The 12,960-nt window shown below is 45.7% G+C and overlaps 2 protein-coding genes across 2 annotated transcripts, besides 4 other annotated features; one reads left to right on the top strand and one right to left on the bottom strand.

Moving 5' to 3' along the window:
• Positions 1-48: 48 nt before the first annotated feature.
• Positions 49-73: a microsatellite.
• A 1,630-nt stretch (positions 74-1,703) lies between these two features.
• Positions 1,704-10,622, bottom strand: TraAM80_06085 (uncharacterized protein; the record flags this gene model as incomplete). Its single annotated transcript, XM_029382941.1, has 1 exon — positions 1,704-10,622. One exon carries the CDS (start codon positions 10,620-10,622, stop codon positions 1,704-1,706), a length of 8,919 nt encoding a protein of 2,972 aa, XP_029237215.1.
• A 99-nt stretch (positions 10,623-10,721) lies between these two features.
• Positions 10,722-10,771: a microsatellite.
• Positions 10,772-11,407: 636 nt separating this feature from the next.
• Positions 11,408-11,453: a microsatellite.
• A 397-nt stretch (positions 11,454-11,850) lies between these two features.
• Positions 11,851-11,930: a microsatellite.
• A 41-nt stretch (positions 11,931-11,971) lies between these two features.
• On the top strand, positions 11,972-12,700 carry TraAM80_06084 (uncharacterized protein; the record flags this gene model as incomplete). The annotated part of the gene is made up of 1 exon (XM_029382940.1): positions 11,972-12,700. One exon carries the CDS (start codon positions 11,972-11,974, stop codon positions 12,698-12,700), a length of 729 nt encoding a protein of 242 aa, XP_029237214.1.
• Between the last annotated feature and the right edge of the window lie 260 nt (positions 12,701-12,960).

Raw genomic sequence — 12,960 nt, 5'->3', positions numbered from 1 at the left:
TGGCCCGCCCGCACGGGGAACAAAGTACCTCGCCTATCACCCCTCCGCAATCAAAATAATAATAATAATAATACGCACACACTAGAGGAGAGAGTTCAGACGCTGCGGGGTTGTTGCACCCATTGTTTGCCGTGCAGTTCGCCATAATACAAATGGGCGCCTCACAACGGTCTTCGACAGCAGGGCGACAAGAACGGCAGACGCATATATGCGTCAACTTCATCGCTACCGGTAGCTGTTAATCGCAGCCAAAAGAAAAAGGGAAATAAACATATTTTTATTTAGTCCCCTCCAATGCCGCTAAAATCCTTGTTTATGTGTTGAAGGCCGCAAAACGATGATGAAAAATTTCCAGCCCAATACAAAATCTGCTGTAACGCCGCGCGCCACCACTACTTCTGCAACTGCACGAGCTATAGACACAAAGAACATGAGACTCGCACCCGTTTCCAAACTCACTGGCCCACTATAGGCGTGTACGAGGAAACTATCAGAGTCCGTCCACTGCATGCGCGAGCACTGTGTTCTTCATCGTAGCAGTTGACGTTACCTGAGGGGAAGTGCCAACCTGAAAAGGCCGTCCACGAGATTTGACAAAGAGAGACATTAGATGTGGCACCAACAGATGTAGCTAATTTCATCGCTTCCTCGCTGCCAATGGGGGAAATTGGTTGTCATCGTCCATGGCACAACCCAGGAGTGGGTCGAACATGAGAAGCAACAACTGTAACAATAAACTCACCAGAGTCGTTGCAAATGGAACAGAAAAGTCATCACGTTCCTCTTTTTCATCCTCATACGGCACCGCAGCGCCGTATGCCGCCTAGTCAACGTGCAGCGACAGCATCATCCTCACCCCCAAAATGGGGGTAGTGGAGCTGTTGCCACACGCACTGTATTGTATCGCGGCGGTTGTGAGCTGTATCAGAGACGTTTCTCCCGTGGCATGTGGGTGTCGAGATGGCGTTCGCTGGCCTCCAGTGGTGTTGACGGTGGCTGCTGGTGGTCGGACTTTGTAAAACAAAGAATAGAGAACGAAGAAAAAAAAATGGTGCCCAGACGGGGAAACGCCGCTCCTGCTCCTTAGAAATATACCCACCTGCTCGCACCAGCTTGAGGTTTTCTCTCAAATTAAGCCGCAAAGAATGTGTCCACTATTTCTTGCATTCACTCCTGTTTCCATTGTGCGCCTGAACAACAGGAAACTCTCAATCTCCCACTCTTTCCCTCCCGGACTGACGGACAGGCACCGTCCTCGCAACACGTGAACCCGTAACGCTAGCAGCCAAAGGTAAAAACAGCCTGTGTATCTCCCATGAAATACTGACCTCAAGTAGCATGTAGCAGGCACTTTCAAATCGACGCATCTGCAGCAACATCATAAACCAGAAAGGATGTATCCAACCACCCCAACCCGATCCATGGTACGAATAGCCCTTTGTAGAAGGAGAGGGAGGGAGGATAACTACAATACAGAAAAAAACTCTGTCGCCCCAATCCCCTCAGGTACGGAACAGCAAAAATAACAAAAACGAAAAGGCATACCTCCAGAAGAACATGGGATGCGTGATCAGACACGACAGGGGAGACAGTATGTGTGTCTTTCAAATTCAACAATCGTTTGTTTTTTTTTCTTCTTCTTCTTCCTCACTTTTTTTGTTTGTTTCGTTCCACCACCGTTCAGGACACGTGCACCAGAACGCTCACCTCATGCCAGTGGTGAATGAACTCCTCCACAGGGCACTTGAAAGCAGCTTCAGCGTTTGCTCAATTAGCTCTGCCGCCTCCTCCTCTTCCTCCTCCTCCAGCAGCTTGTCGACGGCGCCTCGCTCGTTCACCCCACGGTAGAGCGCAGCACTCTCAATAACGCCCAACACACCACCTGTAAATTCCACAACAATAAAACGCTTTCGATCCATCTGATGGCTTGCCAACGTCAATGCAATGGTGGTATCAGAAGCTTTACACGGTGTCCCAACGACATTTCCTTCAAACTCGTCCAGAAAGAGGTGAAGGGTGTAATTGGGTACACACGCCGCCAAAAGGGTACCGTGATGTCTCGTCAGTATCGATTTCCAGTCCGTTAGAATCTGTAGAAATGGATTAACTATATTGGCAAGACTGTACTTTTTCCAATGCGCTTGTAGCGTCCGCAGATCCTCTCGAGAGGGTCCTTGCTCAGAAATACCATTACTTTCATTAGCGTCACTCTCATCATTTGCATCCGGAAGCGTGCGTATTTTATCCCATGCAAATTCAAGCCGCTGCTGAAGCATACTATCGAAAAGCAACTGCTGCAACTGGCGCTTAGCAGTAAGAGCAAGTTTGAAAAGATCACCGTTGGGATAACGATCGCACATGATGACATCACGAACGGTGCAAAGCAACACAAACAGGCGAGACGTTGCCCAGACCATGACCCCACAGTAGTGATACCTTTCCTGCGTGGATTCCCTCAGCAGCACCTCGCCCTGTTTTGGGATCAGCTGCCTCATACCGTTGCTGTCTGGAGCCACAGGGGTGGTTTTTTTTTTCATGATCTTTTGCGCTCGCCGCACGCAGGATTCCTCCACGTCAAAAACAGCCACCATGCTGAGACTTTCACACGGTGGATGCGGGTACTGCTTGACAAGATTTTCAAGCGCATCCGACATCAACAGCTGACCAAACAGGAGTGATGCATACATCTGCACGTAGCGTAGCATACGATTTACCGTCAGGTCGTAGAGAACGCTGCTGAAACTAAGGTTACGCTTCAATCTGACGGCGGAGAGAGCTGCCACGCTGGCAGAAATAGTCTCCCCACTGACCATGAACACATCAAGCGCAAAATAAGCGACTTGAAATCCAACCTCCAAAATAAAAAGACCTCTTTTTCTAAGCGAGGCAGATGCAGCAAGATCGCTGTCGCCGCCCTCCGTGGTCCTCGTATCTAGCATGGGAATCAGCACATAGTACAAATGGGGCACAAAACATATCTCATTCCCGTCAGGGGTAACAACTTTACCGTAGCGGCAACGAAACCGATGCAGTAGTGTTGCATCTGATGATACAATGGCGTTGTTTGCGTCAAGGTCAATAACGCGTGCCCGTGGAAATACGCGTAGAAGAAACTGCACATATGAATGCAGTGTTACGTCAACGGACATGCGGTACTCAGAACTAAGTTTGCCCCTCGGGGGCAACGATGGGTCAAGAATGTCGTCCGAGCGGCACCATGGCAAGCGACGGGGAAGGGTAAAGTCCTGTACGCGGAGTCCATGTGTTTGCTTGCTGCGCCCCTGAAGAAGTACGACCAATTTGGCTAACGAAATATCACTCTCCAGTGGTGGCAAATTCAAGAGGGACTCACAGGCTTGCAGAGACTCCATGATGCCCGAGCGTGCGTGTTGTGACTCCACAAGAACGTGAGCTGTCTGTAAGTGTCTGCGAAAGTCACAACCTATAAGTGCATCATCAGGAATACTGTTTGAATTTGTCAAACGACGGCTATTTGGTTTATGCCACATTGTAAGCAGGCCATCCTTTACCAAGCCCTGCATAATTAGCTTGCATTCCTTCAATGAATATTGGGGGCATTCGCAATACAGCGCACGAACCGCATCCTCTTCAATAAAGACTCCATTCACAAGAAGGCCACGATTAAATAGCCCTTCCACAATGACCGTCAAAGCATCGCCACCCCCTGAGCTTTGAACTGGAAAGCGTACATGATTAATGCGCCTTCGGTAGGTTTCATCGTGAATGCATAACCGTTTTCCCTCAGTCACATTATTGTCGTCACCGCAGCAAAACCGTGCTAACACCGGTTCTGTGAGGTAAGATGGAAACGCAAATCCCATTCTCTGCACCATAATATCATGAAGCAGATCCGACTGCTGCTCCGCTTTTGCAACCACGTGCCCTATCAAGCGCAACATAATATCGGAGTCTCGCAGATTAAAAAGGGCGGCTGTCAGGCCGTTCGTCAGAGAAATGCGCGCTACCAGTTGAGGTTTCGTTGGCATCCCCACCTCTATATTGTGTTCCTTTAATAAAGGGCTCTGTGCCAATACAGTCACCTGGCTCACAGGGAGGTGTAGGTTCGGCTCATGCATAGAACGAGTTGCCTTTACAGCCTGTTCCTCCGTTTTTTCATCACACATCGTAATTTGATACCCACAAGTGAGGTAAACCTCAATTTGCTCCGCCTGGAGGTCCCTCTGCATCTGCTCGATCCACCGCCACGGAAAACCGGCTATGTGCAAGAGCGGAGCATTTAATCGTTTGAGGAAACAGACCGGCGAAAAGGGCTGAAAAATCCCCACAAGCTGCTGAATAAGAAACGGAAAGACGGCGTGACTAACCCGTTTCAATGAAAAATTTCCAAAGCGAAGTGTGGACGATTCCGTCGAGGTAACGCTTGCAGCACATGTAATCAACTCCTCTACGGCAGATCCAACTTGGGAAGAGGAGAGCACGCAAAGCCGCTTAGAGAGGGCAAAAAATCGCCAATGCGACACCGCATCTCCAAGAATGTGTTCAATCTGCTTAATGTAAGTCATCTCCGATTCACCTATTGTGTAACGTTCTTCAGGAATTTTCGTCAAAAAACGGTCTAGCACCAGCTGTGATCCGTCACTCACATGAAGCGTGCAGGAGACAAGCACGTCTGTCACACCCTCTATTACCTTCACAAAGCGGAGCACCGATGCTGGCACGGGAGGTGTAGTTACAGGCGTCTCCATCTCCACAAAACGAGCAATATGAGGAGTAATTCCTCCCCCTCTTCTTACTTTTTCCCCCGCGTCCTCAACAAGTCCATAGTATTCCGCAAAGTTACTGATAGCGGCGTTTCCAGCGCCCTGGACGTCAAAGTACTTAAACTTGTTCTCTTTGAGGCCCAAAACGACCAAAGCAAAAGCGAGCTGAACGTCCGTTAGCTGCAGGGTAACACCTCCGCCAGCTGTTACCAAGTCCACAATAACAGGGTCACAACGTCGACACTGAAGGAAAATAAGATCCATCGTGGAAATAAACTTGTGTTGCACATAGTTCAGGTGTCCCTGAAGCTCTTGTACGGCCAAAAAAAAACAAAAGTCCTGCAGCTTGCGCAAGGGACGTTTCACGAGTGCATTTTTGGTAGAGCTGAACAACTGCACCACAAGCAAAGGACAACGGTCGGCAGGGGAAAGTGCCGGTGAAGGCACAGTTAGCAACGGTAAATGTGCAGTGTCCTTCACAAACACCAGTCGAATAAAGTGAAACACGTCCGTCTGAGCATCATCCGTCACCACAAAGCACTGCTCCCTGTTGTAAATATTGATTAACTCAAGTCTGGCACAATTACTAGTGATGCGAGAGAGTATCTTTTTACACTGGTGCTGCAATTTATAGTAGATCGGTAGTTTCAGCACCGTTGAGCCTCGACAATCAAACACTGCCGACAGAGACGCTGTGGATTCGCGATTTGCCTTGGCAACTGGAGATGGAGAGGCGAACTGGTCTCCCCAGTTACGCGGTATCAATTCACTGTGTGCGTTTTGCGTATCACGTAACTGTTTTAAAAACTGCAACAAACTGACCTCTCTCACCTTGGTCTCGATCAGTCGACGAAGACCCGTGCAGAGGCGTCGGCAGACGCCTGTATCACCCTCATGTTCGTTAAATAAAAGATGCACCCGCTGAGCACCGTCACATACATCGTTGGTCACGTGAATAAATATCCATCGAGAGGCAAAGTATTTCCTATTTGGCACCAGCATAAAACTTGAGGAGGTGACCTGCACAACACAAACCAAATCATCCGCTAAACAACGTTTGAAAACATGGGAAAGAGCCAATGCAGGGTTCACAGTGGCACTAGACGAGCACTGCGTGAACTCCACCGTAAATGAATCGGCCTCAAAACAAGGGACACTAAGTAGGGCGGGTGTCACCACAAAAGCCAAAAGTTCCCTAAGACCGAGAATATCAAGAGCGGCACTCAAAACTTCTTGCGATTCGTGTGCCAAAAGCTGCAAGTCACAAGATTCTCGATCCAAATTATCATCATCGTAATCTGAATCATTGTTGTTCTTGCTGCTGCTGCTGTTGCTGTTATTGCCATTATTATTACCAACACTTTCCGAGTCAGTTAGAGAAGGGGCTGCCTTGGTAGTTGTTGGTTCACCTTGAATGAGAGAGCGTAGTGTCACAAAGGGTGTGGAATGCAAGCACTCCGTCAAGCTGTGGTACGCAACACTCCTTGCAAGATCCGCTGCCAAGACATCAAAAAAGCATCGGACTGCCGTCGGTAGCTCGTCAAATGGCAATGCTTTTCTAGAGAGTAAGTTCAACTCCTCTACAGATGATTCCTTGGCAAAAAAAAGTGGTGTCTTCGAATCATCCAAGGGATTATCTTGCCGATCGTGCAACAGTTCCCTAAATATGCGTTGTATCACCTCCGTGGGTGGCTTGTACGTGTTACGCGCGAGATCCACGAGTTGCTTGGAAGCAGTCTTTACAAAAAAACGCATCAAAAGCTTCCTCTGGGAAGCACACTGCGCCTTATCTAAGGCAATGGGTGACCAGGAAGACATATACGCATCATCCAGGTCATCTGAACCATGCGTAGGTGAAAATATACAGACGCAATCCACCTCCCTACCATCCTCCGACACTAGAAACAGCGCGATCCTCATGAGAAACGGTGGTACCGTGAGACTCTGACAAACAGTGTTGCCCGAAGACAAAGCCTCCACAGTATTGTTCACTGCAACATCCCCAATAACCCCCTCTGTGTGACTGTCAATTTTCTCGTGTACTGGGAAAAAAACTGCAGGATGTGTCGGTAGGGGTCGAAAACACATAGAACGCACCATTGACGTGATCAACGAGCGCAGATTCTCGTAAAAAGAGACCTTACCGCCACGTTCTTTCCATTTACTCTCCTGGATAAAAAGAAGGTATGAAATGTCCACTTCCTTACAGTAGTCCTCAAACATAGAAAACGTTTTCAGAACATCCTGCGCAACGATATCTTCCTTAGCAACTTGGCAGTCCCAATCATAACATGGTTGTTCAATAATTCTCCAGGCTTGATAAAGCGAGCAAAATGAGGTGAGCAATTTGTTCAAAGCCTTCAACAAAGAAGAAGTGGAACAGTCGGGTAAACACGGCTCATCCACTTCTTCCACGTCACCTGACCTACCATACAGTCGCATCACACCCTTGAAGAGAGCCGTGGTGTCTAACGAAATAACATGGACATTAATCCCTTTTGTTCGCTTCAACGTCGTGGTATGACACCTACGGGGCATTAGGAGAAAAGTCAAATGATTGTATTCCAGTGGCATCAGTACAGAAAAAAAAAACTCCTTTGGCTCTTGTAAAGCTTCATCCAAATTGTCTAAGCCACAAAGTTTTTGTCGCAAACTTTCATGAAGAGCAGACGCATCAACGGTTGCCGATCGTTCGCCAAGCGAATAAACAAAAAAAGCCACAGCCTCTCTAAGGTTATCATCACCTTTTTCCCCCATTGAGGGAAGAGAATGTAACGTAATGGTGTGAGCATGTCTAGCTGATAGGAAGGGAAGAAGTGACTCTAGTCTTGGAACAAGTTGAACAAATCCCCGACTCAACTCGTTAAGTGGCACCGGACGATCAACAGCCGAAGTTAATGGTGCGGAGGACAAAACCTTAAACGTATGAAGTACCGTAGCAACTTGAATATCTTCTGAAATGTCCGCCATTAGCAACGGTTGGTACAACGAAGAAACAGCATATTCAAAGGGGCGTATAAATCTGTAAATAATCACCTGCGCCGAAAGGCCACTGTCACCACTCTCCGAGGGCGCCTCAATAACATCAAATATTTCGACTACATGACCTTCCCCAAACACTCGCGTAGAATAAAGTATCGCCTCCCGAGGCTCCATGCAATGTAATAAGCGAAACCCATTGCGAACACGGCGTGTAACAAAAATATTGAAGGAAGGAACAGCAAATGTCCTCCACATTTCAGCAGTTCCAATCATCCAGTAAAAAGCAATAGCGTCAGAAAGTAGAGATGGGCCTGCCAAATATGGCGTCAAAAAGCAACGAAAAGTCAATTGTCGAACATTCCGTATTTCTTCACCTGCTGACAATTTTGTTGAGGAATCAAGATGCTGAGCTTTATGGTTTGTCGCCCCGCTCAAAACAGCTCTGCGACGACACGGTGATGGTTCCATGTAACTGGAGATTAAATCCAGACGGCGCGGTAAAACAGTACAGAAAGTAAGTTGAAGCGCCCGTGCATTCGTTTCGTTGATCACGGCTTCCACTGCAAGAGTAAAAGTTGTATTGCCAACTACAGTATTTGGGGTAGCCAAAGCACCCGTCTTCACATCAACAATAATATCTGCAAGCGCTTGTAACTCATCCTCAACATTCGTTAGAAAGAAACTCAAACGACACTCAAACGCTGCTGCTAAAAAACCCTCGTGGCCAGTGACAAACTCATGATCTAGCAAAAAAAGTTGAACAACATATCGAGGGGATCCTTCGTTTTTTGCCAGAGATAAAAACATATCATATTCATCCTGCAATAGAGGATCATGTCGCTTCCGTAAGGCGTCCAAGAGAACGCGACGAGCCAACACCGAAACAGAAGGCATACTACCCCATGATCCTCCCCTACATGGATCTAAACAGTGGAACAAGCCCTCATCCCAAGAAAAGAAAAACCCAACTGAACGGACACTGCAGTGTGCTGACCACGCATCAGAAACTCCTTCACAGAAAGAAAGCTCTTGCATATCCTTCAAAAGAGGCCGGTGTGTTTGGCGTGACGTAAACAAACAGTGAAAAGCCACCTGCTCAGCATGCATCCAACGGCGTAATTGAGAACGCAAGATTACAAGATACATCAACCAACCTGTTTTACTCTCTGCAGGTGTGGGTATAACAGTCATGTCATCACCTCTCACCCTCACAAAATATTCAACCAGTTCTTTTGAACCTTGGACCAACACACGGCGATATACCACTGGATAGCTAATATCCATCTCATACGAAATAGAAAGCTTCCCATGTCGAAAATTACACTGAAGACGAGCATAAAGATTTGCAATACAAGGAGTTTCTGCGTTATGATTCATCACCACACTCCATCCTTCGTTAATTCGGGCCTCCGCTACACAACGAATGGCAGAAGTAACATCACTCTCATGAAGCAAAGTAAAATCTTCAAGGCCATTGTCAGAGTTATATAGGATACAAGAATCATTAGTCCGATCAGTACACGTTGTTAAAATATGCTGCGAAGCATGCTCCATACCTAAAGGAAATTTAGTGTCTAGTTGCACAAATAGTTGTTGCGCCAGGCACCGTGGACCTCCAAGCCGACGACACCAGTCAGTATTAAGCTTTGGAACTGCTAGTGAAAGCCACTGATCAAAATGAACTCCGAAACCTCCCACAGACGACAAAAACTGTGATAGAGAATTTGAATTTGAATCAAAAAACGGATTTGTCTCATTCAAAAACAAAATAGATAGAATAATATTTTTCCTCCGTACAGAGCTTTCTAATAATGAAAAACTATTAGGTAATCCTCCTTTATCTGCGTTACTAAGAAGAACAAGACTTGTGCAACACAATGCACGCTCTGGGATCAAGCGTATAAGGTGGTCAATGGAAGTAAACAAACTTCGCTCGGGCCAAACATCTACCAGTCGTGAGCAACATGCCTCTTCGTAGGCTCTAAGTTGTTGGCCTAACCGAGATAAAAAGCTTTCATCGCTCAGAACCAACTCGGCGTTACAGCGTGTCATAAGAGGAATCAGGAAAGGACTAGTGGACATGTCCTTAGGCAAATTGCCCTCAAAGATAGAAAACGGTATAGCACCCACCGGAAACAAGTGTGGATGGCCTTCATCTATGCCAGCTTCCCGCCCCGTTTCAGAGGAGGAAGAATTCGAAAAAATAGAAGTCAGCGCACTCACCTCCAATCTAGGCAAATTAATAAGGACGATAGAAATATCAATTTGAGGTTTCCACACATGTCGAAGAACATTACTGTGTTCCGACTCCTCCATATGCATGTCAACCCAATATTTTATTTCCTTTTCTTCCTGTTCACGCGTTTGTATCGTTTTTCTCACCACGTCCAGTAAAGCTTCAATAGCATCAGGCACATGATCAACTAGTACCTCCCCATTCCTTGAAACACCAAATGTTGAGGTCCCAAAATCAATAGCAATCAATAAATGATACTGTTGATATAGAACTTCCATGGGCCAACGCCAAACACTTGTTCCAGAGTAAATATTATCCCATGGTTCGTTTTGAAGACCTTGAGTATCCTCTACAGGTGAACCGCGTGTTTTATCCAAAAATAGCGGTATACACGACGCCTCAGGAGAGCTGTACAGTGAGCTCGTTAACTGCTCGTTAAAAGTCGCTCCTGTAATAGGCATCGCAGGTAATGTGACAAGACGTCGAAGCTCCTCAGTAGAGCGAATAATATAATGATAATCATTCAGTTGAATTGGTTTTCGCAAGCCCCTTGGATCTTTCTGTCCGATGGGGTGTTTAAGTGCGTACAAAACCTTGTCTGCGGGACGGAAAGCCTCTGTGTTTTCAAAAAGCAAGTACGGATTTACTGGCGATGAATCCATATTATGTATTTGGATATAAATCTAAGGTGCCAAAAAAACATATATATTGGGAAAAAGTTAAAAATATCTGGGACCTGGCATCAAGCCAAGAAGCACCGGAAAAACAAAATTCACCCAACACACCTCACAAAAATAAAAATAAAAAAACAGCTACAAGAACATTGCGTTCGCCAGATCCGTACATGGGCGGACCCTCAAATGCTTATATTTGCGCGGGCGCCCCCAAACGATTGCCCCGAAGCCGCCCGCCCCCGTCTGCGAAGGCGGGGGCCCGACCCCCCGCTGCGGCGGAAAGAGGACGCAGCGCCGCATGCAAAAAGAAACCGAAAATGAACAGCAAGTCGTGAAGGGGGGGGCGCTGGGCGTCTCCCTTCGGCGCTTTCCCCGCCCCGGGGGCCACGTTGCCGGCAGCGCCGTCCCGGGCTTTTTTTATTTATTTATTCTTGGCTGCTTATTTTTACTGGCTTCTCTGGCGCAAGGTGCTGCATGCGCTCGTTGTCTCGATTGTTTTTTGTTGGTGCCATTTCAGTTTTTTTTTGTTGGTGTTTTTGTTTGGGATGGAACGGTCCGCGCGGGAGCCATTTTCTGTCCATATGTGTGTTCTTGTTTCTTTGGGTCATTTGTTGTGTTCAGGCATTCAGAATCACTTTTTTCTTTTTGTTTTTGTTCTTGTAAAAAGTGATTGGCATAACTGCTGAGTAGTGGTATCTCCACTGAAGTTTGAAGTGTATTGGTTATCCGTCGCAGTCGTCAAAATTTTTAGATTTGTCTTTTTTTTTAGCTAAATTATTGTTGGTAATTGTTCTTGTTATTATTGCTTTTATTATTATTTGTAAAGTGGGTAATTCGTTTAGCTACGCGTCTTCACCCCCCTCCCCCTCCCCACATTACTCGCACCTAAATTTTGTTCGGGGGAGTTACGTGTTTAATGTCTTCAAAACTTGTATTTCTTCTTTGTTCTAACTGTTAGGGAAACAGGTCTCTAACTAACCTCTTAACTGTTTTTCGTTTTTGTTTCTTGCACAAGCATAATACTCGAAACGATGGCCTCAATTGCAGTTAATTTACGGATTTTTTTTATTGTTCTCTATTGTGATTTATCATTATTTTATGTTTTTTTTTCTTGCTGGATATGGTCAGTAATCGTTTTTGGGGTGGCTGTGCTATTCTTGCTATCATGTGTTATTTTTTAATTTATGAGTGTGCTCAGTTGTAAGTGCGAGGTATATGTTTTTTTTTTGCAGTTCTTTTGTTCTTGTTATTCTGTTTTTTTTTTTTTTTGTGGTTGTTGGTTGTTTTCAATGTTGTATTTTTTTTTTCTATCCTTGTTTACACGAAAAAGTAGATTTATGAAGGCAGGGGATCAGTGCATTTTTCGGTATTATGAGATCCTTCCATTGGATCTTGAGCCGGAATATAAAATGGGATACACATGTGACATGTGCTCCAAGGACTTTTTGAAGACACCCTTTTTTCATTGTGCACGAAGTGGGCGAGACTTGTGTATGAGCTGTGGCGAGAAATTATCATTAACTCCGTTTTCGTCGCTAATTGGAAGGATAATGGTCCCGAATTTTATTTGGAAGGACTCACAGAAAGAGATTATCGTTGTCCTTTGTTATCAGATTCAATTTGAATATTTCGGTTGCTATTTCTCCGATGGTTCTAATCTTCTTATTGCGTATGAAGATGCGTTTCCTAGTTTTTACATAGAGTACGGTTGCAGTATCGAAAATGCCATATCTCTGCCTAAAGTAGAACTGTTACGGAGGTTTTCGTGGGTCAAAAATGCAGTGAAAATATGGGAAGATGGTTGTGTTTGTTTTCACGATGTAGCAAGGATCCCCGATCGTTTCCGCCCATGTTTCTTGACTTCTTTTCGTCAGGATGGCTTGTTTATAGAATTTTGCTTGTCTGATGGCTTTTCAGAGATTGTACATTCTGGAGAGGGTGTAGTTGTTGTGGTTAAAGGAACATGTGTTATTTCTTGTCTCGTGATGAATTTACCATTGCGCTGGGGTAAATCACTGCCAAAGGCTGCCGCCTCCTTATTGGATTGGTTTCGAAATGGAGACTGAAAAGCAAGGCGAAGCATCGTATATAAATGTAAAATGTTTCATTGATAAAGTGGGCTTCCTGGTTATGTCTACTGTTTTCTTTGTAGTTTAACCACAAAAAAATGCACTTTTTTTTTCTAGTCTTTGTAACGTTAAGGGACACAAATTCCGTTTATCTCTAATGAGCAGGTTGAGAAAGGATAGCGAAGGGTTCGGATACTAATACTCGTTGCCTCTCATGGCAAATGAGGTTATTTATGGATTTGATATGTGATGCTCCT

The sequence above is a fragment of the Trypanosoma rangeli genome, assembly GCF_003719475.1.
Source record: "Trypanosoma rangeli strain AM80 chromosome Unknown Tra_15.4_contig_00212, whole genome shotgun sequence".
NCBI lineage: Eukaryota > Euglenozoa > Kinetoplastea > Trypanosomatida > Trypanosomatidae > Trypanosoma > Trypanosoma rangeli.
Note: the sequence above shows the minus strand (reverse complement) of the source record. Positions and strands in the feature narration are given on the sequence as shown.